The sequence below is a fragment of the Gymnoscopelus braueri genome (genome assembly GCF_963280865.1).
Source record: "Gymnoscopelus braueri genome assembly, chromosome: 20".
Classification (NCBI taxonomy): Eukaryota; Metazoa; Chordata; class Actinopteri; order Myctophiformes; family Myctophidae; genus Gymnoscopelus; species Gymnoscopelus braueri.
In genome coordinates this window covers 11,466,337-11,492,293 of record NC_137622.1, presented here as the reverse complement: position 1 = coordinate 11,492,293, position 25,957 = coordinate 11,466,337, and the positions used below count along the sequence as shown (strand labels likewise).

Here is a 25,957-nt window from a genome sequence, read left to right as displayed (position 1 = left end):
TTTGAAAACTTGTGAAATGGGACATTCTGCATAATGCGTACTTTCTACTTTTGGTACTTCAAGTACATTTTGATACCAATACTTTTGTTCTTTTACTCAAGTACATTTTTAATTCCGGACTTTCACTTGTAACAGAGTATTTCTACATTGCAGTATTGATACTTTTACTTAAGTAAAACATTTGAGTACTTTTTCCACCACTGGTCATAACTGCTGTAATGACAAGCTGAATTTCCCTACAGGTCTATCCATCAATTTGGCTGTGTTCTGGTGGGGGTTAAAAATCTATAAACACTGCCTCATAGATACTCATTTAAGGTAGAAGTTCCCCTATGTGTTGTTTGCAGATGGTCATTTGCATATGGACACACCCCTCTGTCGATTTAACGCCGCCCCCCGTGTGATTTGATTGGACAACGCTGTCACTGGAGCTGTCAGCACGGCTGGGAAGGTTTTCTTCTGGTCGAGTCACGCAACCCATAGCCTGGAGGGACAGTCCACTCTGTCATAGGCTGGTTGGTTGTCAGAGAGAAAGCAGTGGTGTAAAGTAACTAGTACATATACTCAAGTATTGTACTTAAGTACATTTTTTTTTACTTCACTGGAGTATTTTCAATTTTCAGGACTTTTACTGATACTCCAATACATTTTAGAGTCAAATATTGCACTTTTTACTCCACTACAATTATTTGAAAACTTTGATGGTTATTGCAAAACATACATTAACTACTTCAGGCAGCCCTACATTTTGGCCATTTTAAAATGGCCGACAAGCTCACGATTGAGAGCTTGTAGATCTGCTATTTTCAAAAGATTTTTATACATTTGAAAACTTGTGAAATGGGACATTCTGCATAATGAGTACTTTCTGTTTTTACTTTTGGTACTTCAAGCACATTTTGATACCAATACTTTTTTCACTCAAGTAAATATTGAATTCCGGACTTTTACTTGTAACAGAGTATTTCTACATTGCAGCATTGATACTTTTACTTAAGTAAAACATGTGAATACTTCTTCCAACACTGAGAGAAAGTTGGATTGGACGACGTTGCATGCCCTGGCAACCAAACCAGCCAATCACAGCGTGGACCGTCCTTCCGGACTATGGGACTCCTTACCTTTTATCTTTTCGTCTGGAGCCAGAAGCTCTACAGTCCAGTCGGAGAGGCTTCTGAGCTTTGTGTGAGCAGCTTGGAAGGAGCTGAAAAAGACTGCATCCATGTAACAGCAACAAGCTTTTTATTTAAAAAAATGATCATCTGTACAAATAACATGGATTATTCCCTCAGAAGCCAATGCCAGCGAGTCCAAAAGCAGGTAAAACATCACTGTTGTTTTTTTAATGGCTGTTTTAACTCGGGTTAAAGTTAGTGTTTTAACAACTGAGCTAACTAGGCTAACTAGCTCCACTGAGACAAGAAGAAACTGACATTCATTCATTTGTGAAGAATTGTGTCTTCTTTGTACCTTAATGAACCCTTTCTCAAAAATAACCCTTTCAACAAATGCAGTATATACTATAATAATTTACCACATACCTCACTGTAGAACAATGTTATATTGTGTTTATTGCACCTTAACCCTTTTACTTTTCTATATTATAGCAGCAAAATGAGCTTAGAATGTTGTCTTCTTTGTACCTTAAATAACCCTTCTCAAAAACAACCCTTTCACAAACCAATGCTGTAGGAAACGTACGTAATGTTACTCCTCTGTCTGAAAATCAAGGACAATTTTATATTTATATAGTGTTTATTGCACCTTAACACTTTAACTTTTCTATATATTTCTGTCACTGCCTGCATGGTTCCTTAACAAACTAACTAACAAGTGTGAATGTGAATTTGTATTCATTTATTACACTTTTCCTCCTTTTTGTAGTACAAACCTTATCTTTTACAAACTTCTGTCTGTCCTATAAAACTTGTTAACAGACCAAAGACACGCGTTTACCACAAACAAAGGCGTTAATAGACATTCATAAATACACATAAATCATTGAAAATGCTGCGGTAGTCGATAGAAAGTGACCAACAACGTTATTTTAAGGCTCGCATAAACGAACAATTTAACCGTTTTTTCATTTTCATGTGAAGCTCGACACATTGAGGTTACAATAAGGTTGACTGTTGTTAACCAGATAAACAGTGCGGTTTCTCCCAGCAAAATGCACAATTCATACAATTAATCGGTGCAAATGCATGAAGCCGGTTCGATACACTATATATATATATATATATATATATATGACTGTCGATACAATATACATGCAATACTTGGCTTTAATTTGATCATTTATCCCAGTCTATTGTGCTGTAATGACACATTATCTCGTGAAATGTTGACATTTCATATGAATTGATTTCGCAAATTAGAGAAGTGACGATCATGACATCATCTTAAAATGTGCTCAAGCACTGTGTCCCTGTGTAATGTGTGTATGTGACTCAAGTAACGCAGTGGCTTTTTCTTTTGTCTTTGACATCAGATCGTGTCATTTTTGTAATAATATCTCGCTGAAAAGCATGCAGAGAGATAGACGTGTTGATTCGCCAGTCCGATTAGGAATGTGTTTATTTATTCCCCCCTCGTTTCCCTTCTTGATATGCAATGCAACCGACTTTATTGTGCTGTTATGTTGGCTGCACTGAGTCGACTGCCAATCAAAGTTGTTTTTCTCCTCTCTGCTGCCTTTCTTTCTGCAGCAGTGAGGGGGCGCCTTTCAAAGTGCAATCCTCAAAGGCATGTTTGCTGCCTGCAGCTCAGCATCTAGAACAGAGGTTCTCAACCTGTGGGTCGGGACCCCCAGGGGGATCCCCACATGATTTTTTTTTTTGGGGGGGGTAACAATTTAAGGAACTTTTTTTAAAATACCATTTTTTTAATACCAAAGAAAAAGACTATTACTGCATAAAAAGTAATCAACAAACTAACTGGTCTAACATTGGCCAAATTGTCAAATAGCGTAAGAAACAAGGCAAACATTTTGAAAATAGTCGATCTACAAGCTCACAACGCCTCACATTGTAGATCTGCTATTTTCACAATATCTGTGGACAACCGAGTCAAACTAAATGTAATGCCTCAACTCCCTGTTCAAATATGATTATTTTGTGGGGTCACGGCCTGAAAAGGTTGAGAACCACTGATCTAGAAGGAGATGGAACAGGGGAAGGAATGTGTGTGCAAGCAAGGAATTCAGATCTTCTGACTTGCTGTTGTCATGCCCACTACTGTGCATTTCTGGGGGGATAGACGGTCATTGTTTTTGCCATTTCTTCTTGAATGGCATGTACTATGAGGCTGCACAGCAATGTATGTCACCGATCACATCCGGGTAATGCTGTGAGATAGTTGAGTATAGCTGAGTTAACTGTCCCCCTAATTGTCATGTTGTGGCATGATAATGGTGTAATGGCTCAGACCATGAACACAGACATTTAATCAGTCTACTTCCTGTACCTGGGGATTACTGGGGTTTAATGTTAGCCTCTATGCTCTGAAAACTGGCCATACAGATTATAGAGCCTACTAGCCAGACCCTGGCTGTTTCTAACCCCTCTAAACTTGAGTTTCTCTGTAAGCTTTTTTTTAGCTTGGCGAAAATGTGAAATTCACTGATGCTAGACATGCAACTGCAAGCAGTTTTTTTTATAAATAGTTGACAATGGTATAACCTCCATGCCTCTGGGATTTTCCTGTGGGAGAGATGTTATAAATGGGTGGTTATTCTAATGCATCAACATGGGTCTCTCTGCCACACTACATCTCTTTGTTCTACCTGCTTGCCATGCTCGCTCGTTCTCTGAGAGGTTTCAGTCACTGTGTTTGCCTGTGTTTCTTCATCATGTTAGACTGGTGGTTTGTTTGTCTTGGTTGTGTCTGCTGTCCTACCCAGCAGCTCCCCTCCCCTCTCTCTCTCTCTCTCTCTCTCTCTTTCGCTCTGGGCTGCAGCTGGTTGTTTTGCGCTACTCCTCTGAGTTCAGGTTGCAGAGCCAAAAACAGGGCTGGCTGGCTGCTGCTTGCATTTCCGGTGAGGGGGGACGAGTTGGTTGAGGCTGTCAGGACGACCGGTGCAAATGATAAGGACGGACCCCCTGTTCGGCCTGCAGTTGGAATGCAGATTGAATATCCTTCTCCTGTATCTGCAGCCCCCCTGCTCTCTCTTCTTCTCGTCCCTCCTCCTCCCACTGACACATTTACCCTTGGAAGACTGCTGGCATCGTTTTTCCTCTTCTTTGTTCTGCCTAGGTCATGCTCTCCTGCGTTGATATTCCTTTGCGAGTGGTGCTGCTCGTTCTGTTGTTGCGAGCCTGTTAGCAAAAAGCCTGTCTTTGTTCCCGTGTTTCTCTTTTTCCTTTAAGTGATGTCATCGTTGTTTTGCATTTCATTTCTGCCTTGGTTCTGGCTCTATCAATAAACAAATGACCTCTCCTGTGAGAGTTTGTGTTTTATGAATATCAAACCATTTGCACCTGTCACAACCCCCCCCCCCCTCTGGTCATTGAGCATTATTCATGTCAGCATCATCATTTATTTGAGACTGCTTTTGATCAGAAAATAGATGCTCTTTTGAACTTAAAAGAAAACATAAGTTATATGATTTATATTCAGCTAGCCATACGGCTTTGTGTGAGACTCAGCCTGTTTGCAGTGCACATGAGTAAATATGATCATGAAATATACATAATGATATGTAATACGATACGATGTAAAATTATTTCATTTTATCTCCCTATATAAAAGCTATACATCTGAGATACTGAGAGTAGGTAGGGGACTAGGGTACATTATATCAATTAGCTGAAGTTGTATGGCCCTGTACTGTGGCAGAAATGCAGTGAGGTGGGTGGGTTGTACTGTGGTAGAAATGCAGTGAGGTGGGTGGGTTGTACTGTGGTAGAAATACAGTGAGGTGGGTGGGTGTATGTGGATGCAGCTTTGACACAGCCCAACAGGCCGACCGACTCAATCCTCACTTGTTTATTACCCACAACTGTTGATTAGTTCTTATGAAAAATTGCAATTTTCATAAGGTGGGCTTATTTCTGTGGTGCCATACATGTGTTTGAGTGTCGGAGCTGTGATACTTGACAGGACTGCAACCGCGATGAGACTTTTTTTTATTAGTTTAAATGCTTTAGAGAAAAACTGAGTGGGAGTTAAAACAAAGTTTTCCAGAACTCTCCCTTTCTATTCTAACCACAGCATTTTCAGGTCAGATTAATCAGAGTTAATCGTGTAAGTCCTCCTGATATAGAGGTGATGTTTTGTTGTGCGTCAGCAGATTTAGTGCAGACTGTAGGATGTGTCATTTCCTGCTGTGACATAAACTGTACTTCCTGTTTTGTTGTGACTTGTTGCATGTCCAGACGTCATACAGTATATCAGAGACAGACTTTCTGATCTGTGTGTCCCTGCCTGTCCAGACATATCAGAGACAAACTTAATGCCCATGTCATCGTAAGGTGGTCAGAAGAAGTTGGTACTGCGCTGAACCCCACCCCTGCCTCAGATCAGTAGGTGTTATGTAGTATGTAGCCGATATCACTGCTCCTCTTATAACTTAGTTATTACTGTAGCTTTACTAATGTTGCAAGACTGATGACATAGTCTAGTTCTTGGGTTAAATAGCGACCGGCCTGTTTTTATTTTCTCTGTTTGCCTTTACAGATGTTTTGCCTGGCTGTGTTTTGGGGTCAGAAACTAAAAGGGTGTGCCATGCAGTTATTATCCAGTCCTACTGTAATCTGATATTATTATAAACAAGAGGAGTGGGCTTTGTACTGATTAAAAACGTTTACTTTTTTTCTTTTTTTTCCTGTTTGTTGATGGTGTATGTGCAGTGGTTCATATCCCCACTGGACTAGGGTCAAATCCCATAAGAGTAATCTCTGCTGTGTCTTCCTACAACACTGTTTCTCTCAGCTTTCATAATAAAGAATGAAAGAAGAAGAAAAACACATTAAATGAAGTGGACAAACTGGCTGCTCAACAAAGAACAGAAACTTGTTTGTTAGATCTGTGATTGTCTCATTCCTGTGTGTTGATAGATGTCGAGAGTAGAGCCTGACAGATGACCGAGTTTTTCCAAAACCGATCCTGGTTTTGGAGAGTGACCTAGACCACCGATTACCGTTGTATTGATCGAAATTTCATAAGAATTAGCTAAATCAATTCTATTCAATCTGAAAAATGTAATTGAATTCAAGTAAAAACTCTAAAATGTGCACTCTACAAGCTCACAATAATGACGTTGCCAAAAATAGGAACACCAGGTTGAAAGTGGTAAAAAATCTGGACGTATTGGCTGCATAATTGCAGATACCGATGTTAAAAAAAAAAGGCAAATAATGACAGATATATCATTATCAACCAAACCAACATATATCAGTCTTGCTCTTAATTATAATTCTGTATCCTCATACCAAGATCATCTGAAACCAGTTACCAGACAGAATGGTAACCTACATTATGATGATGATGACATCATCATTGAACAGTAGATATGTGCTGGTGCAAACGTTTGTCTTAACTGTAGATGTTGACTGACAGACACCTGTGTTGCCACTGGGCTGGCCCATGGCGGAATGGTTCCCATGTTCACTCGCAGACACAAAAGTGGGTCAGGGTCTGTGTCTCAACATGTTGTACTCCAATGCATTTCTCAACCCCTTTTCAATCCTCCTCTGTTCTATTGGATCTACTGTGACAGTGGGACTGTAATAACAATAAACCCAAGCAACAGATGGGGAGGTGATAAGAGTTATTATACCACATTAATCTTGCCCTATTTTAGGCATTTCGTAACAGAAAATCTGTTAAACAGGTTCCAAAATAGCAGATCTACAAGGTCACAATGGGACACGCTGTGAGTTTGTAGAGCTGCAATTTTCATCCTTTGTTGCATGATAAAGTATATAGAGCTTAAGTGGTTAATGTGTGTGATATAATGAACATATTCCTTCAGTGGGTGCTGCTGGCGTATATAGGTCGGGAGGTGGCACCTCCTACAGGTCCGGGCCCCCTCTCTGGACCTGTAGGAATAGGGGGTAACTTAAGTTTCAACCACTGCAGAGAGAGGGGGTACGTTTCAATCACTGCAGAGAGAAGTGAAATACCACATGGAGCTACCAGTCATATAAACAAGGTGCCGAATGCCAGAGAGCTGCCATGACCTAAAATTAAGTAACAAGCTTCACCGGTCACCAAGCCCCCCTGTAGCTGTCTACCCCCCTAATACTCCTAGATAATGGGACGTGCGGTTAAAGGGGAAACGGCACGTCCACACTGGAAATGCCAGTGTGGCTCCCTCAGGCTGCAGGGAACTAACTTGGCTTTGGGCTCCGCACTCGGATTTCACACACCGGGCGAAGCTCCCACCGTCTTCTGCTAGAGAGACCATTGTATGAGCGAGGGCTGATACTAGATGGCTCTGGGTCTGAGAGCAGGCCAGCTTCCCTCTCTGCATGGGTGTGTTTCTCTTGGCGTCCAGGACGCTGCTGTGTTTGTGTGTTTGGTCTGGTCCAGATCTGCTACTGAGGAGAGAGCTGCCCTCTGGAAGGCCTCCTCAGCGCTGTCTGTCCGTCTGTCTTTCCATCAGCCCCTGATGGTTGCTTGCTTCCTCCTTATTGTGAATCCCCTTTTCAAATGAGGAACTGGGTATTTTTCTTCTGATGACATCACTGTTTTTCTATGCTCCTACCCTTAGCATTGGTTTTATTGGGTTTTTTGTATTATCATTCATATACATTCCAGAAATGTACTGTATACCTAAATACAGAGAGATGCATGCACTATACATACCACATTTATGTATGTGTGTGTGTGTGTATTGTGACTCTCCTTCACATATCTTGAGGACCATTCAGCCAATCCTCTTTCACACTTGGTGGGTTTATTGCTGAGGAACCAAGGCTGTGCAATCTCGAGTGTCAAGTTGATCAGATCAGCGATTCTGCAGAACCAGACCGCTTAATTCGGGCACGCATTCCAAACACCTACATGCTCTGAACGGGCACGGCATTAGTCTATCATTAATCCAGCTTCTTATCCATAGAGTTTGTTGTTTGAGCAGCAGTTTGACCTCTCTGTATCCTCTATGAATCACAGCATGTCCTTGTTGGCTTTCTTTAGAGAAACACCATAACAGGAGGAATGTTTTTACAGCATCACTGCAGACGGCCCCTCTCCTCCGCAGTTGATTTTAAGGTGTCCAGTCCAACTCTACGCCCGGCTCCAGTCTTTGTGTGTGTGTCTGACTGTGTGTCCGTGCACGTTCCGCTCTACCCACCAGCGTTAACATTTCAGGGCCTACTTTGACTGCAAAATGTGTTCTGTTTTGTTATACCTTGTGCCTTGTTAATTCATCATATATTGGTCACATACTTTATGGTCTCATGTACTTCATATTCATTCATACAAATGACACAACCTAAGTAATTTAAAATGGATGTACAAATCTCAAATAGAAAGAAATGAAAGAATACAAACTACAGTCATTCTGTATGCACAATTCTGTCTATAAGATATCTCTTAAGTGCCCTGGTGGAGTATCCATAACAATTTATTTGTACAACAGTATATCATATATATATTTCACACATGAAAAATCAAAGTGCTTTACATAACAATAACCCAAGCAACATATATAATGCAAAAGAATAATAGAAGGAACACAATATCTAATAAATTATCTAATAAAGCATTTTCTCACACTGTCCGATTCGGCATGAGCATCGAAGTGTGTAAGACAACACCGTTGCAAATGCCCTGAATTTATACACAATCTGAATGAAGATACCATATCAGTAACCAAACTTTTCTGTTTGTGTGTAGGTGATGGTGAACGGTGAGAAGGACAGAGCGTCTCTGTTGTACATGAAGGCCATGGTGAGCAGGGGCAGTGTGGACGCCTTGTCTCAGCAGATGGCTTCTCATCCTCAGTACTTGGAGAGCTTCCTACGCACACAGCACTACATTCTGCACATGGACGGCCCCCTGCCTCTGCCCTACAGACACTACATCGCTATCATGGTCAGTATGCCTGCCAGCCGCTCTGCATACACACACATATAAACTTATCGTAAGCATCGGTGGGAAAAAGTACCTAAAAGCCTGAAAGTAGAAGTAGAGATTTCTCCTTAGCAAATGGCTCTGGTAAAAGTGGAACTCACCCATTAGAATACCATTTGAGTAAATGTCTTAAAAGTATCAAATGAAATGATCTGATATTAAATGTACTTAAAGATCGAGTGCCACAGGTGTATTTCCTCCTAAATAATTATCATTAGTGGGTATTATTGTTATATCCTGTTTTTATAGCATGGGTCCTAGGGGCTGAGCCATCTAGAGGAGTGTCTGTCTGTCTGTCTATGTCTGTCTGACTTTGTCTGTTTATGAAAGTAGGTAGCTGATATATTGCACTTTTACTTTAGCGCTAGGTATACTCTTGGTTGCTTGTTTTAGAAGAGAATGCACTTAATACTTCTGGTGATTAGTAGTTTTGTTCCCTACCTATGTTGAATGCACTTATTGTAAGTCGCTTTGGATAAAAGCGTCTGCTAAATGACTGTAATGTAATGTAATGTCTGTCTGGGGTTAATCTTGCAAACCGCTCGACCGATCAGTGCGAAATTTCTTAAGTCTGTTCATATTATTTGTCCATTTCCCATAGAATCTTACAGCTTTCAATGAGAAACTGAACATACACAGCCGAGACTAGTGGCAGTGTGTCACGACTGTGTATCAAATGTAAATGGTGTCCTCTCTTAGTTTTATTAAGTTTATTCTGTATGTCTTAAAGATTAAAGTGTTCGCCCCGGACCACTGGCTAGCGGTCCGGGCACCTAGGCTCCAATGTGGCCTGACAGCGCGGCGCGGGTTCGAGTCCCGATCCCATCTCTCTCCCCGTTTCCTGTCTACCTACTGTACTATCAATAAAGGCACAAAAAAGTGTTCAAATGAGCAAAAAATCCGTTTTGATCACCATTTGCTTGAAATTTTGGGGTAATTTTTTAAATGCTGAAATTTCAACCCATAAGAATTCCTCCTCACTTCAACGAATTAGAACATACAATCCAGTATCTCTTAGATATGGCCGTGGGTGATGATTGTTGCATCTGCTCTACTGATGCCATCTTCATTGGTACAGTAAGTAAGTAAATAAGTAGCCCTGGGAACCAACTGTTCCCAAGCCATGTGGCCCATAGGTCCGGAGCCTATCTCCTGTTTCTGTAGTGTGAGTCTGCTCAATGTATAAGTTACCCCTGGAGTATGTCAAAGGGACTTAGCCCCAATCCAACCCTTGATGCTGAGTGCCAAGCAGGGAGGCATTGGGTACCATTTTTGTTTTAACCCCGACCTCCCAATTTCAGTGCGGACATTCTAACCACAAGGCCACTGAGCTGGTGTATCTTCAGGGGTGCAATGCTCACTGGACGGCCTTGCACGCCGTGCCGGAACCTATTTGACCAGGAGCACACGCAGGCACACGCATAGATTTAAAACTACTTTAAATTCGCACCTCAACAAAGTTTTCAAAGGCTCCCGACTCACACCTAGCGAATTAACATGGGAATAAGCCTAGATGCATATCAATTGTCCATTGTGTGATCTGCAGGGTAGGTGTTAAGCGACGTGCGCGTCACGTCATTGAAATAGAGTGCAAGAACATACCAAATGAGCATTGCATGCCTGTGTATCTTCCTTGGTAGGAATAATATACTGACCAGGCTGAACATGCTGACAGCATTAGTAACTTGAACACTATTGGCTATTCAAAGTAAATTTTACGGAAGGGCTCCTCGGACGCTAGCCGCCTAGAAGAGTGTTTGTGGGTGTGTTTCTGGGGTGTTTCTTGCAAACTGCTTGACTGATCAACGCCAAATGTATTGTGCATGCTGCCAGTAGCCCAAGTAATTCCCCAAATATTATTCACCTGTTTTATACCTTTTATTTTAAATATTTAACTTTAAAAACGTTTGTTTTATACTGGAAGTCAATGGCGGTACAGATTGGGCTGAAACTTTGCCCAAATATGTAGAGTACTGATGTCATAGAATGACTTATATTAAAGATGTCAGACATAACATCAGAGATCCACAGGGAAGCCACGCCGTTATTAGACCTCATCTTGTTTTCAAGAAATGTTTTGGATTGAAAAGTAACATCACCTTTAAAAACTGTTGTGGAGTCAAATTAAAGTATGTAAGTATGAACTAGCCTTCAATTTGTCACATGTTAGAATGCTCCGCTGTTATTGGACTTGGATCACTTGTATGGAATGAATGGTGTTTCTCACCCCCCCCCCCCCCAGGCTGCAGCAAGGCATCACTGTAGCTATTTGGTGGCTCTCCACTCAGCCCAGTTCCTGCGGGTCGGCGGGGATGCTCAGTGGTTGCAGGGTTTGGAGGCAGCGCCCCCACGCCTTCGCCACCTCAACCACATCAACAAGGTCCTGGCTCACCAGCCCTGGCTGACTGCCTGCTCACACATCCAGGTATGCAACCACAACGGTCACTAGCACACACACAAAACACACAGAACACCCTGAGAGCTCGACACATACTGGAGATTAGAACCTCGACCAATGCCAGATCTTTGGGTCCTGTGCTGATCCTTTTTTTGCAGAGTCCTAGACCACTGATTAGCGATGTTTTGACAGATATTTTGACAAAAAGTGCCAAATCAATTCTAACCAATTTGAATATAGAAGATTGAAGGTCTTGTCCACGTTAATGACAACACCTAAATGTCAGTATTTATAGATCAGTTTTTCTTTATTTACGTAGTTTTGCAGAATCACAATCTACAGGCTTCCCTCATTGTCCCTCCAGTCCTTGCTAGACACTATTTTTAAACAAGGAACAGATTTCAAGCAGATTATTGGGAGAATGTATGAGCTTCTTAATTTACATAACCCAACAACTTTAGATGGTCTGAAGAATAAGTGGAAGGAAGATCCAGATGAATAAATCCCAGAAGAAACCTGCCATACGATTATACAAAGAATTCACACTTCATCCATTTGTCAATGTCATGCTGTCATACAATTCAAAGTTGTTCATCGACTTCATTGGTGTAAAGTTGGATTGTCTAAATTTTGATCAGATCTCAATCCGTTATGTGATGGGTGTAACAAGCTCCTGCAAATGTATTACATATTATGTTATGGACGTGCCCAACACTGCTTAATTTCTGTAAATCTGTCTTTGATACTCTCTCTAAAATTCTTGAGCAACCAGTGGACCATTCTCCTTATATCGCATTATTTGGTGTTGTACCGCCAGATGTGTCACTACTCACTAAGTAATATCAAAGGTAACATCTTGGCCTTCTGTACTTTGTTGGCCAGACTGATACTTTTCAAATGGGCGGAAAAAAACCTTCCTCCCACTTGCTCTCATTGGATCAAAGAGGTTATGCAGTTTCTCAAGTTCGGAGAGGATAAGGTATTCCCTTCAAGGTTCCATATCAAAGTTTTATACAGCCTGGCAGTGGCAACCTTTCTTGACATTTTGTGGAAAAAATGGAAGTCGAGAATGTAACCTATGTGTTGGGCTCCACTGGAGATATCAGCCTGTGTGACTGTTTGTATCAGTGCGTGTGTGTGGTGTGTCTAATGATGATATAATGGCTAAACTGAAGATTTGTGAGTATTGTCTGCCCTGTACTGTTTGTATATAACCGTTCATACAGGGAAACATAAGTGATTCATTCTGGCTTAAAAAGATCTAAAAATGTCCAGATGACTAGGCACAATACATGCTGGAAACAGGTGTATTATTATTTTCCAAAGTAATTTAGTCATGTTTCCCAAACTAATATTAGAATCGGTATCAGATCCAAAAGTCCCACATGTGTCAGCATCTGAAATCAGTTATCTGACCCGCAGGTCAGACATGTGTCCACAATGTGTGTGAAGCAGATTTTGTGTTGTGTCGTCTCCTCCAGATCAGTGGTGTAAAGTAACTAAGTACATTTACTCAAGTACTGTACTTAAGTACAATTTTGAGGTACTCTTACTTTACTGGAGTATTTCCAATTGTCTATACTTTTACTTCTACTCCACTACATCTCAGAGGCAAATACTGTACTTTTACTCCACTACAATTATTTGAAAACTTTAGTTACTAGTTACTTTGCAGATATAAATGATTACATTATAAAACGTACATTAACCATTTAGCCCTATTTTATACCTAGGCTATTTGAAAATAGCCGATCTACAAGCTCACAATGCGTCGCATTGCGAAGCGTTGTGAGCTTGTAGAGCTGCTATTTTCAAACATTTTAGTACTTTTACTTTTGCTACTTTAAGTACATTTTGATACCAATACTTTTGTACTTTTACTCAAGTAAATTTTGAATTCTGGACTTTTACTTGTAACGGAGTACTTCTACATTGCAGTATTGATACTTTTACTTAAGTTAAACATTTGAGTACTTTTTCCACTTTTTCGTCTCCTCCAGACTCTGTTGAAGACAGGAGAGCAGTGCTGGTCGCTGGCTGAGTTGGTCCAGGCTGTGGTTCTGCTGGCCCACTGTCACGCTCTCTGCAGCTTCGTGTTTGGATGTGGAACGGACACAGAGGCCGTCCCGCTCCCCAAAACGCCCAACGGGACTCCCCCGCCCAGCTACTGCCCATCCGACGCTGCCAACGGCAACACCCCCAACCTGTCCGCCTCTGAACACTTCACCAGACGAAGGGTAAACGGACTTATGTTTATTTTACACACTCGTAACATCTACATAACAATGTAAATCAAATGAAATTGTATTTGTCAATCACACATTAACCACATGTGTCCCTATTCTGGGGCAAACATTTGGCGAATATAGAAGATCTATAAGTTTGCTGGCCTTGTAGATCGTATGTTTTCGGCGAGCTTAGAGGGAAAAAAGGAGCCGGCGAAGTATAGAGTCCTGTGGGACCAAGGCCTTAAACCTTAAATGTGCGATTGTTTACAATGTATAAAGTAGGGTTATTCAGAATCAGATACATTCTGAAACGGTTTGATTTGTAGATGGAAAGTGGTCTGTTTGGACCTTTCATACTTAGATCTCTTTTACTACAATATTTTCAAACGCATAACAATTACAAACCTATTACAGCCCCAAAATACAGCGCAGACAGTTTAAAAATCATGTATCTATTGTGTTAGTCCTTTTATCAAGAGTAAATCATTTTATTTGTTTTATTTTTGGTGGTGGGGCTAATTTTTTTTTTACATTTGCGTCACTAAATGGGCCTGTAACATATTATGTTAAATGTACATTGAGATGCTTCTTTCCTCAGCTTCTCATTACCTTAATTTTAGGACAAAAAATGTTGGCTTGTCACAGCGTCTGAAGTGTAGATCAGTGTATCTCAAATTGTGGGAGTCACAGATCCCTTTTTGCATTTTCTGTGGATACTGTTTGCATGAAATGTGCTGAGTGCTGAGACGCGGAGGAAAATATTACTCTGGCCTGCCTGTAATTTAGCAACACATGGTGAAATAACAGACAACCACAAAACACAGGTGCTCAGCAAATGAGGAGCCTACTTAAGGCATGACGACCCATTGACATCTGTGTGTGTGTGTGTGTGTGTGTGGTGGGAGGGGCACATATTACTATAAATAAAAGTTAAGATTGTTTAGAAAGAATGCATAATAACGGATCCCCAGACGTAGAGCGGTGTTATGACTGATATCCTGCTTTCATAGTTCTAATTCTGTCTGGCATCCGATGTGCCTCTCTCAGATCTGTAGGATGTAAATTTTGTGTGTGTGCATAGTGAAGATTCCCAGGGGTGAGGTGGTGACCGTGTGCTTGTTGTCCCCACAGTCTCTGGACTCCAGCTGTGACATGGTGGGTCTCAAAGAAAGGATCCACAGATCCCAGGAAGAGAAGGAGAAACGAGAGGAGCGCCTCCTACTGGTTCACACACTCCAGCAAACCGGTAGCCACTATTGACCTACTTGAGATACTGACACATTTTTGTTATCTTTGTGGGGACTTCAAAAGCAATTTTCAATTAAAATGCCATTTTAAATTGACCTACTGGCCCAACCTAAACATAACCTCAAAATCTGTTACCCGGGTTGCCCCGGTGGCTCACCTGGTAAGAGTGCATGCCACATATATAAGTAGGGAAGTGCATCAATGTACACTAACAACAAATGTGCAGTTAAAATAGGCGAAAAGCACACAGACTTTTTCCCCCAAAGCCGAGGAGTTAGACAGGGATGCAGCCTGAGTCCAACACTCTTCAACATATATATCAACGAATTAGCAAAAACGTTAGAACAGTCCACAGCTCCAGGCATCCCCTTGGCAAACACAGAAATCAAATGCTTACTTTTTGCAGATGACCTGCTGCTGCTGTCTCCAACCAAGGAAGGACTACAGCAGCAACTTGATCTCCTACACAAATTCTCCCAGACATGGGCCCTGACAGTGAACCTAACTAAAACTAAAATCATGATATTTCAAAAAAGATCCAGCCGCCAAAACCATCAATTTTTCCTAAATACAATCCCACTAGAACAAACAAAAAACTATACCTACCTTGGCCTAAACATCAGCAGCACAGGGAACTACAACCAAGCTGTAAAGGACCTGAGAGACAAGGCAAGAAGGGCATTCTATGCTATCAAAAGAAACATCAAAATAGACATCCCAATTAAAACCTGGCTTAAAATACTGGACTCTGTGATAGAACCAATTTCCCTCTATGGTTGTGAGATCTGGGGACCATTAGCAAACCATGACCCTGAAAAATGGGATAAACACCAAACCGAGACCCTACACACAGAATTCTGCAAATCCATTCTCCGTACCCAGCGAAAAACACCAAATAATGCATGCAGGGCAGAATTAGGACGATACCCACTAATTATCAAAATAAAAAAGAGAGCACTTAAGTTCTACAACCACCTAAAAGAAAGCGACCTAGATGCACTCCATAACAAGGCACTCACACACAGCGAAACCCTAGAGAGATGCCCCCTCAGCCAGCTGGCCCTGGAACTCCGGGCACAAACACAAACAGAGCCACGAGATAGAAAACCCATTGGACTAAACCAAATTATAAAACAGCAAAAGGAAAACTACCTGACACACTGGAAAGAAGCAACACAAAAGCAGAGTAAACTAGAATGCTATCTGGCCCTAAACAGAGAATACGCAGTGGCAGAATACCTGAGCACCGTGACTGACCCAAAACAAAGAAAAATCTTAACTAGGTACAGACTCAGTGAGCACAGTCTTGCGATCGAGAAAGGTCGTCACAGGCAGACCTGTATCCCGAGAGAAGACAGACTATGCACCCACTGCACACAAAATGAAGTGGAAACCGAGCTACACTTCCTAACCGTCTGTCCATTGTACCAAGACATCAGAGACACATACTTCCCACAGATTACAACCACACACGGAGATTTTGAAAACATGACCAATGACAAAAAACTCCCATATCTGCTGGGCGAAGTACAACAATGTGCAAACACAGCAGCAAGATTCGTGAGTTGCTGTGATAGGAAAAGGATATCAAACGGAACACAACCACCCTAAAGACTAATCATTGGGTATATTCCGGCACTATAACTGCACCCAGTGATCTTGGTACATAGAAATTGATCTATTGAAGATTCTGACTTTCAAATGTACATATTTTTTGTTTTGATTGTATTGCTGTATTGTTGTATTATGCTTTCTGCTTTGGCAATGTAAACGTATGTTTTCTCATGCCAATAAAGCCCTTTGAATTGAATTGAATTGAATTGCATGGATATTCGTTATTCTATTAAATATTTTTTATTGAGCTATTTAAGTTTTTTCTATATTGCTGTCCTGTCTTAATAAAATCATGCTTTAACGAGCAAAATAAGCAGGTGCCGATCACCCAGGGCTCGGGCACCCACGGGAGACAACGAGCGCCCACTGGGAATGTGCTGGTCGAGCGGTTAAAATGCGTTGTAACGCGCGTACTGCGCAGGATGCATGTCGATCGCACGTAATTCTGTCATTCAAACTCTCTCTGTAATTGTAATCTGTAAAGTCTGATTATTAATTCCTTGCGCCAGTTCTTATCCGCCAATAATCCAATTGTAGGCTACAACTTGAAATATAGCCTACATTCACTGTTTCATCTTGCGCTGGAGTGACAGCCTAATTGATATGACCTACTTTTGCGCTTATTTTGTTTAACCGCTGGGATCTGTAGTCCTTCGCACAGCTTGTCCGGGTTCAAATCCGCCCTGAGGCTCTTTGCTACATGTCATCTCTTTCTCTCCTGCCTTGTTTGTCTCTCTCACTGTCACTATCAAAAATGAAGCAGAAATGTCGGGGGCAAAAACAATCTCAAAATATTTTTAACCCTAACCCAAGGCTGGCCCTCTATTTTTGTGGGGGACTTCTACTAAGATAATAGAACAAAGACACACACTCACTCCCCATAGGTGTATCCACTCTCTACAGCAGTTAAACCACATGTTGTGTTATAGCAGCAGTTAAACTTAGGCCTCATATGAAAGCTAATTGATGATCATGCGTCATGTGTATATTTACTGACTTGCTCCCCCATCCCCTTGCCCTTACTGTCCGTCCCGTCAGACATGGAGGAGGAAGAGGAGGTCCCATACTGTGCAGACACCTCCCGTTTCATCTCGGACCCTGACTTCTACTACCAGGAGATCGCCCGCAGAGAGGACGACCACTTCCAAGTGTTCAGGGTTCAGGTGAGGACAGTCAGAGAGAATCTGACACCAGCCCGGTCACAACAGGTGCTCCGGTCACTAAACTTGTGTCCACTTTAGAGGGACGTTAGCATGATGCTGTGTTACGAGACATTGACACCACAGCAGTACCTAGACCACTTAAGCCCTGTTTCATACTTTGTCATTCGGCGTTGTTGAGCGATAATAACCAATCTATAAGCTCACAACACCTTGCGACTAAAGACATGCCCAAAATAGGGATGCCAGGTTGGAAGTGGTGAAAGCAGCTATATAGGTCGAAATTAGCCAACTATTCACTTCTGTTTGAATGTAGTATTTGAGATTTTATGGAATAAAACACATTCTACATCATAATGTATCGTGGGCAGACTGTCGGCTGTCCGTCAGCTGACCGCCTGTCTCTGTTGGTCTCTGCACAACGGCCATTTTATAAGATGTAGACTTGTTGTCTGCTGTCAGAGAAGCTCCAGGCTGCACCAGACAATTCTGAACTTCTAGGATTTTAAAAGAAGGATAAGACATGGCCTAAAATGTTTCTCCCGGAAGTAGTTGAGTAAAGGGAGACAGCTCTCACAATATACTGTCTTGATATGAACAAATATTTGACATTGTTTCCAACACTGAGCTGTATTACAGGTAAGACTTTTTTAAATGCCTGTGTCTTTGTTTTGATTATACCTCAATTTTGTTCTGCAAGACATTGTTGAGGATGTGATTGGCTATCTATAAGCTGACATTGGCTATGCTAAGTCAACACTGTTGAATACTGTGCTGGTTCTATGTAAATTAACCACTTTAACCCTAGCGTCCCTATTCTAGGGTGAAGATTCAGCGACAATAGTAATGCGTTGTGAGCTTGTAGATCAGCTGTATTTAGTGTAAAGTGAAAACTGGAATTGGGCTAGTATGGAACCCTGGGGGACTCGGATGAACTAAGAATAGTGTTTTAAGTTATTTTAATGAAGATAATTCACAATAACATTTTGGTTTGTTTGGTTCATTAAACGTTAACCCTCAACTTCAACCCTCGTCTCCCAGTGCAGATGTTTTCGAATGCTTGTGTTATGACACTTATGTCCATTCATGTCTGATAAACCTAGCTGCACATAGTCAAATCTCAAACATCAGAAAGACTTCATTTCCTTCTAAATACATACAGTATAATGTTTCAAGGGATTAGTTTGCCCATGATTTAGATACTATGATTGATGGCAGACTATATTAGTTCTACCAAAGAAAATGACAAATGCCGCTCCGAGATCACCAAGCTTTATCTTATTTCCTCTTGAATTGTATGTTATGGAATGTTCCCCCAAAGGGAGTGGAGTTTAAAGTGCATATTCGTGGTAATTTAATTACATTTTAAGTTGCATTTGTTCTGTTTTTGTGTTCTCTAATAAGTTTTGTGAGATATGTGTTGTTCAAATTCCTGTGCATGTACTATAGTCCTTGGAGAGTACAGTGTTTCTGATTGTAACCCTGCTTGCTTAGCAAAATGGTTTGAGTGGTTTGATTATTCCATTGAATACTTTATTAACAGTTTGCAAACGGTACAGTTATACAATTTTGATTAAAGGATAACAAAAATAGCCCTGAGGGCTTGTTCCCATTGTGGTCCTGTGTATTCAATTCATCAGTAAGGTTAGCTAACTACTTGACTAGCCTGACTGACCTTTTACTGCTGTCCAAACCTTCAGGGGTCTATGTCCATTCTGTCTTAGGAACATTTATAAGTGACTACACCCTATAGCAGTGGTTCTCAAAGTGGGGTCCATGGACCCTCCTTGAGGGGGTTCCACTTCCAAATGGACCCTTACGTTTCTGTAACTCTTGAGAGGAAAGAAATGGGCACGTAAGGGTCCATTTGTACACTCTCAGAGTTACGGAGGTCCTTGAAATTAAAACGTTTTCAAACCACAGCTCTTATTCTTGCTCTGTAAAGCACTTTGAGCTGCATTTCATGTCATGAAAGGTTCTATACAAATAAAGTTTATTATTATTAAAGGTATCTGCTTGTTGGTAAGTGACGGTTTGCTGAAGTTAAGTTTGTGTTGTATTCTTTTTGAACAGGACTATTCGTGGGAGGACCACGGCTTCTCGCTGGTCAACAGGTTGTACTCGGACATCGGACATCTCCTGGACGATCGGTTCAGGAGCGTCACCGGTCTCCCATCCGTCCACAGTCCAGACCTGAAGCGAGCCATCTGGAATTACATCCACTGTGTGCTAGGAATACGGTGAGTCCATTTGATGTGTATAACTGTATATTCATCAGGAATATATGATTTGCATAACTGTATATTCAAATCAGGAATATAGGATTTGTATATCTGGTTACATCAGGACTATGATTTGTATAAGTGGATTCTTCAGGAATATATGATTTGTATGAGTGGATTCATCAGGAATATGATTTGTATAACTGGATGCATTGTGTTTACAGTTACGATGACTATGACTATGGGGAGGTCAACCAGCTGTTGGAGAGGGATCTAAAACTCTACATCAAGGCTGTAGCTTGTTTCCCAGATGTCACCAGGACTCCAGTCTACCCTCTGCCCTGGACCCCGCTCAAACCATCAGAACGGGTGAGTAACCCTTATTGACCGTCTGCTGCCATTTTTTACAATTTAGGCATTTAGCAGATGCTCTCGTATCCTGAGCGTTTTTACAAAGTGTAAGGAGTGAGTTAGTGCCTTGAACCCTGGTCAACTGAGTGCTGAGAACAATTGATGAATTGGAGAATTATTTGGAACAAGTCGCATCATTTACAGTGACTTACTGTAATTTTTTATTAAGCAAGAATATCTGCATTATAGCAACAAAACAACAATAATATAGGCGGTAAATCATGTGCTGATAAAAATATGCAATGTCATGCTATGAGAATAGACTGCCACACCATAGCAGAGAAAAAACAGTGAGCAGAAATATTTCATCCACCGCTGATAGAAGAGGAATTTCTGCGTCTCTCTAGATAAGAACTGTGTAAATGTGGCGCAGATGTACTGTGTTATAGACCCTGCTATTTCTTTCATGTTTCACTCGGTTAATGAATTCTTAAATCGAAGACGTTGAGATGTATTTAGATGTAAAATTCACCATAATCATCTCTCTTTCGCTTCTCCTAAACCTACTTGTGTTATTCACAAGTCTGAAGTCTGTAAATAAAGTGAAATAAACATGCAGGTACATTGCTGAACGGTGTGACTGGAAGCTTAAATACGTGAGCGTAGTGAGATGTATTGAATATTGTTTGCAGTATGCTCTGTAAATATAATGACTGACTTTATTCACAACGGATCCTAAATCAGGTCTCCTGGTGTCTCCCTCAGATACATGTGAATTTACTGATCATGGAGGCTCGTCTGCAGGCTGAGCTCCTGTACGCGCTGAGAGCCATCACTCAATACATGATCGCCTAGTTCCCAGAAACACCCAAAGTCCAACTGCCCAGCGGTACGTACGGAGAGACCAGGTGAAGAGATGCAAGGATGGAGATGACAGGTGGGGGAGAGCGACACACAAGTTCCAGGATAAAAAAAAAAAAACACGTCTCACGAATGCGCTCCTTTCCGATTCATTCTCCAGTTGTATTTACAGTCTGAAAAGCTCCCCTCTTGTCTCCTCATCTCTGTGGGTTTCTTTACCTTTTATGTGAAGGACTGCTTGCATTGCGGCATCCTCATATCAAACATCTCTTCTCTCCAAATGGTTATGTGCAATTATTACTAGCTATTTTAATTTCTGTTGGTATTGTTTGTGTTCCGACGTTATTGTGATGAAAGCAGATTGTGCTTCATTGTAGCAATGTGATGGTTACCAGTGGCCAAGACCTTGTTGGTTTATCACTCTACTTTTTGTATTCAGCTATGCTCTTCTCTAAAACAAAATATTCATCTTTTTTCTACAAGTTGAATGAATGTTGTTGGGAGACCTGGCCATCCTTTGTTCTGTGACAATCCTACGTGATTGTTGGTGGTTTAAATGGAGAACGAAGAGGAGAAACATTTACAAAAGTGATGGTCAAGAACAAAGTCAAAGGTGACACTGCTGGAGGATATCACATACCCATAGTTTCTTTTAATAAGCACTTTTTTAACTTTATATATTTATAATGCAATGTACATGTACGTATCTCAATGGTAGAAATTGAGACCCACAGTATGTTGGTCTGATGCCTTGCTTGTTCACTGAATGATGCAGAACAGACATGTGAGACTGAGTCCTTCAACTTTCAGACTCCGTTACAGTTTTCTTCAACCATAAATGTTTTTTGAGTCGATCTGATTCTAGTTCAGGACCTGCGGTGTTAGTTAGGTCTTAATTATTGGGGCTTTGCTATGCCCTGGTTTCAGTCAGTCCATTGTCAAAAAGTTTGCAATTTTTGCAAGGCTGTTAATCAAAACGCACTCAACAGTCTATAGAGAAAAAGGATGTCTTTAAGTTAAAAGAGAATAGGTCAGTGAAGGAAAACTGAGCCATTAGCAAGTGTTTTTATATCAACGTGCTTTGGCAAAGAAATGAAGGAGTTTCCATCTTAAAGCTAAGTTGCACTTAGTTGCGCAAGCCTTTCAACAAGTGTCGCTCAAAAAATCTACTGGAAAAAATGTCAGTTTAAAATGACAATTGTCAAAAGGGTTGTGTGACAAAGAATAAATTAGCCTTTAATGTGAATGTTAGAAAGACAACAACCATCCAAAAAAGAAATGCAGAAATGCACCGGATGAATGGATAGATGGATGGATTGAAGGGGTTCAGCACTGCTCTGTATTTTACACAAAAAAAGTGTCCATGAGTAGAAGTGCACTGGTTGTCAATCACTATTGAATCTTGATTACTCAACAACAGTATGGAGTTATGATAAAAGCTTTTTGTCAACTTTGTATTTGGTGAGATGTATTAAAGCAAATTACCAGGTAAAAATCCATGGTACAATGTGCAAAGTAGATATTTTATAAACTTGTATCTTAGTTTTCTTTTTTTACTTTTTTGTAAACTGTAGGAGAGTACTATGATTGTCCTCTTGTATCTGGGTTTGCTGCTAAACCTTTCGTGCTGCACCCCCAGTAGCTTTAGAGGTGTGGATGATTTTTAGGTTTAGTACTACACGATCGAGAGAGACTAACAGTAAAGCTTTATTTGCACGCCGTAGTATGACGCTGTTGCTTGCCGACCAGAACTTAACCCATTAAGGCCTGAGGTTCCGATTCGACAAAATGTCTTCTAAATCCTAACCACCTATGTTGCTATATCAGTGGTTCTCGATTTTTTTTCATGTCAAGGACCTCCAAAATTATATGTATTTGGCCGCCGACCCCGATATGAAAATGTTTTGTTCCAGGGACCCCCCAGAAGCAAAGATTTGAGTTAAAAGTTTTTGCTTTAAAAAAATATATATATATCAAAGATTTGCACACATTTTCACGATAAAAAAAAAGCAGATCTACAAGCTATGAGCTTGTACATCTGCTATTTTTGAATAGCCAAAGTAATGGTGAAAGTGGTTGCACAGATGCGTTCCCGGTTTTAATGGGTTCATTTGAAAGCCAACGCGTTGCGATGGCTTGAACATCAGGAAAGCGACACCCGTCAGACTATGAAGTATAAATTGGGCTTAATGTGTATCAGTTAAAGTGAAAAGTGCTGTTAATGCAGATGTTAATACAAGTGTTACGAGTGCTAACGCAGGTATTGATACAGGTGTTAATGCAGGTGCCTTGAGGCCAAACTGAAGTGGTGCTGGAGAGCTTTGGTTACCTACTGGTGGTTACTGGGAAACCTCCACACTGAATAAAATAGAGTAACTGGTGGTTCCTTTTTCCTGTAAAGACGGGAAGTGTTTGAGAGCACTACAGACCTTATGGTGTTGATCAACACCTCTGTGATATGGTGACTGAAGGCTGTAAATGCCTGCGTCTCTGTTTTGACACCACCTACAAACCCCAGCGACTCAGCAAGAGCCTACGACACAGATGGATGTTACAATTGTTCAGATTTACCACGTAAATTAATGGACAATAAACTTAACAAAAAAAATGAACAAGTGAAAAAAAAACTTAAAAAAAAACGTTTTCTTTTTTGGAAATGTGAAAAACATGTTTTCTATAAAGATGTTATATCAAATACATTGTGTTGTTTGCTTTATTTTGTTTTGTGTGGTTGTGAAAAGGGCCTCATTTCAAAACTATTGATCGTTAAAGGTGATCTAATTCAACAAATCGAGTGGAGAAATATTCTTGTCATGACTTCTCTCAAAAAGACTAGTATAAATGCCCCACTAGCAGCGGCCCCCTAGATCCACTAGCTTTTTTTTGGTGGCTGAATTTGTGTGTGTCATATTATATTCACTGTAGGATGTGCTCGAGAAAAGGCCCTTGGGGCCCCCAAAGTCAGTAGAGTTAATCTTGTAATCTGCTTTATATTTGAAGCGTACATTTCGGCCTATGGGTGGCGATAGCGGAAGGGTCATGGGGTCACCTACATCTGTGGGGTTCATGTACCAAAGTGTTGGACGGACTGACCTACCTACATCTTAGGAGCAGGGCAAAAATAATTGAGAAATATCTTATCCTATCAAATACTTACAGAATATTTTTTTACAATTTGTCGTACGATTTAGGATAGAGGGCCATAAGTGGTTAATCCAAAAGAAATGCTATGGGTGGACTTAAATTAGGCAGCACAAGAAAGCCCTCGAACATCATACAGTTGAAGGAGTTCTGTACAGAGGACAGAATTCCTCCTAGTCAAAGTAGGAGACTGATACAAAAACATTACAAGAACATACTCTTTCTGCCAAAATGGGCAACTCCAGCTATTGAACTGTGGAGTTCATTTTTCTTTTCAGCATGAGGATACTCGACTTTCCACTGTAATTTATTGAATTAGATCATCGTTAACGGTAAATTGTAATTGAAATGAGGATTATGTTTCCACAAGTCTGATACTTACATGACAATGGTTTTCTTTCCATGGGATGGGGTGTCATTACTTTGAGCACTGATATACAGTAGAACTAGGTCAACACAGTATGTCTGTTCTTTAAATAACAGTGCCCTCTAGTGGCTCTAAGGTAACTGTCCAAGCTATGGTTATATTCAAAGGTATACACTATGTATGAACGTGTTGAACTGAACTGTACACATGAACTCAAATCAATGGCTTTGGCCAAATGGGTTAAACAGATTAACTTTATTTCCACTGTTCAGAATTGTGTTTACTGTCATCTCTGACTGACTTTACAATTTGTAAAGAAAAGATTGGGGAGAAGAAAAGGAAAAGCTATCAATGTAATTCAAAGTAATAAACATATTGGCTTATGCACAACCCCCCTCCCCCTACTGAAAATCATAGAAAACCCCTTTAAAATACTGTATCAAATGGGGAAATTTTAATTTCAAAAGAAAACAGTAACTAAGTACTACTTTTATCAAAACTGAAGAAAATAATGAAGACAAGTAAGCAGTAAGTACATAGAGGGGAGACTTCAGCCATGCGTTCAGCTCTGCAGAGATGTCAAAGGAGCACTTCACCCATTTGCAACTGTATCGTCATATAATTGGGCACCCTCACTTAAAGGGATACTTCACTCTCGGGCCGGGGACACATTTAAAAAAAAAATTAAAAATAAATGAAAAAAGTTATGGAAAATTCATGGCCCCCTCACGACACGCAGTGTCCTACTAATGTGTGAGGGGGCCATGAATTTTCCATAACTTTTTTCATTTATTTTTAATAATTTTTTTAAATGTGTCCCCGTCGGGAGAGTGAAGTATCCCTTTAAGTTCAGTATAAGATGGTACCATTTCTGTCTACTTGCTTTGCGTCTGAGGTGGGCTGTGGACAGTTCAGAAACTTTACTCTAATTACAATATCGGTTTCCTCCCATGACATCATCAGTGGTCATTTAAACCTTATTGATGCAAGTACAATTTCAGTGTGCTAACTTTCCAGGAAGAGGAAGGCCCTAGTTTCCAATAGATTGTAATCCGCAACAATGTTATTGAGGTAAGGTTTCAGAACTGTCCACAGCCCACCTCTGAGACACAGAGCGAGTAGACAGAAATGGTGCCATCTTATGAGCATTAACGAGGACCAATTATATGAAGAGAAGGTTGAAAATGGTTGAAGTACTCCTTTAATTTATCCTCCGTTTTACGCAGAGAATAGCTGATCTACAATCTCACAATGCATCACATCTGTGGTGTTGTGAGCTTGTAGATCTG

The 25,957-nt window shown here is 40.7% G+C and overlaps 1 protein-coding gene across 1 annotated transcript; it reads left to right on the top strand.

Annotated features, from left to right (window-relative positions):
* Positions 1-1,172: 1,172 nt before the first annotated feature.
* Positions 1,173-23,855, top strand: sesn4 (sestrin 4). Its single transcript, XM_080417026.1, has 9 exons — positions 1,173-1,320; positions 8,842-9,039; positions 11,321-11,503; positions 13,477-13,713; positions 14,836-14,950; positions 17,605-17,729; positions 19,800-19,966; positions 20,173-20,317; positions 21,065-23,855. Exons 1-9 carry the CDS (start codon positions 1,255-1,257, stop codon positions 21,152-21,154), a joined length of 1,326 nt encoding a protein of 441 aa, XP_080273152.1. The 5' UTR covers positions 1,173-1,254; the 3' UTR covers positions 21,155-23,855.
* The last annotated feature ends 2,102 nt before the right edge of the window (positions 23,856-25,957 follow it).

Excerpts from the sequence above, each read along its gene's own strand:
- sesn4 (XM_080417026.1), top strand. The coding sequence starts at position 1,255 with ATGATCATCTGTACAAATAACATGGATTATTCCCTCAGAAGCCAATGC. Across the intron at positions 13,714-14,835 it reads AACACTTCACCAGACGAAGG|TCTCTGGACTCCAGCTGTGA; the intron begins GTAAACGGACTT and ends TTGTCCCCACAG. Across the intron at positions 20,318-21,064 it reads CGCTCAAACCATCAGAACGG|ATACATGTGAATTTACTGAT; the intron begins GTGAGTAACCCT and ends TGTCTCCCTCAG.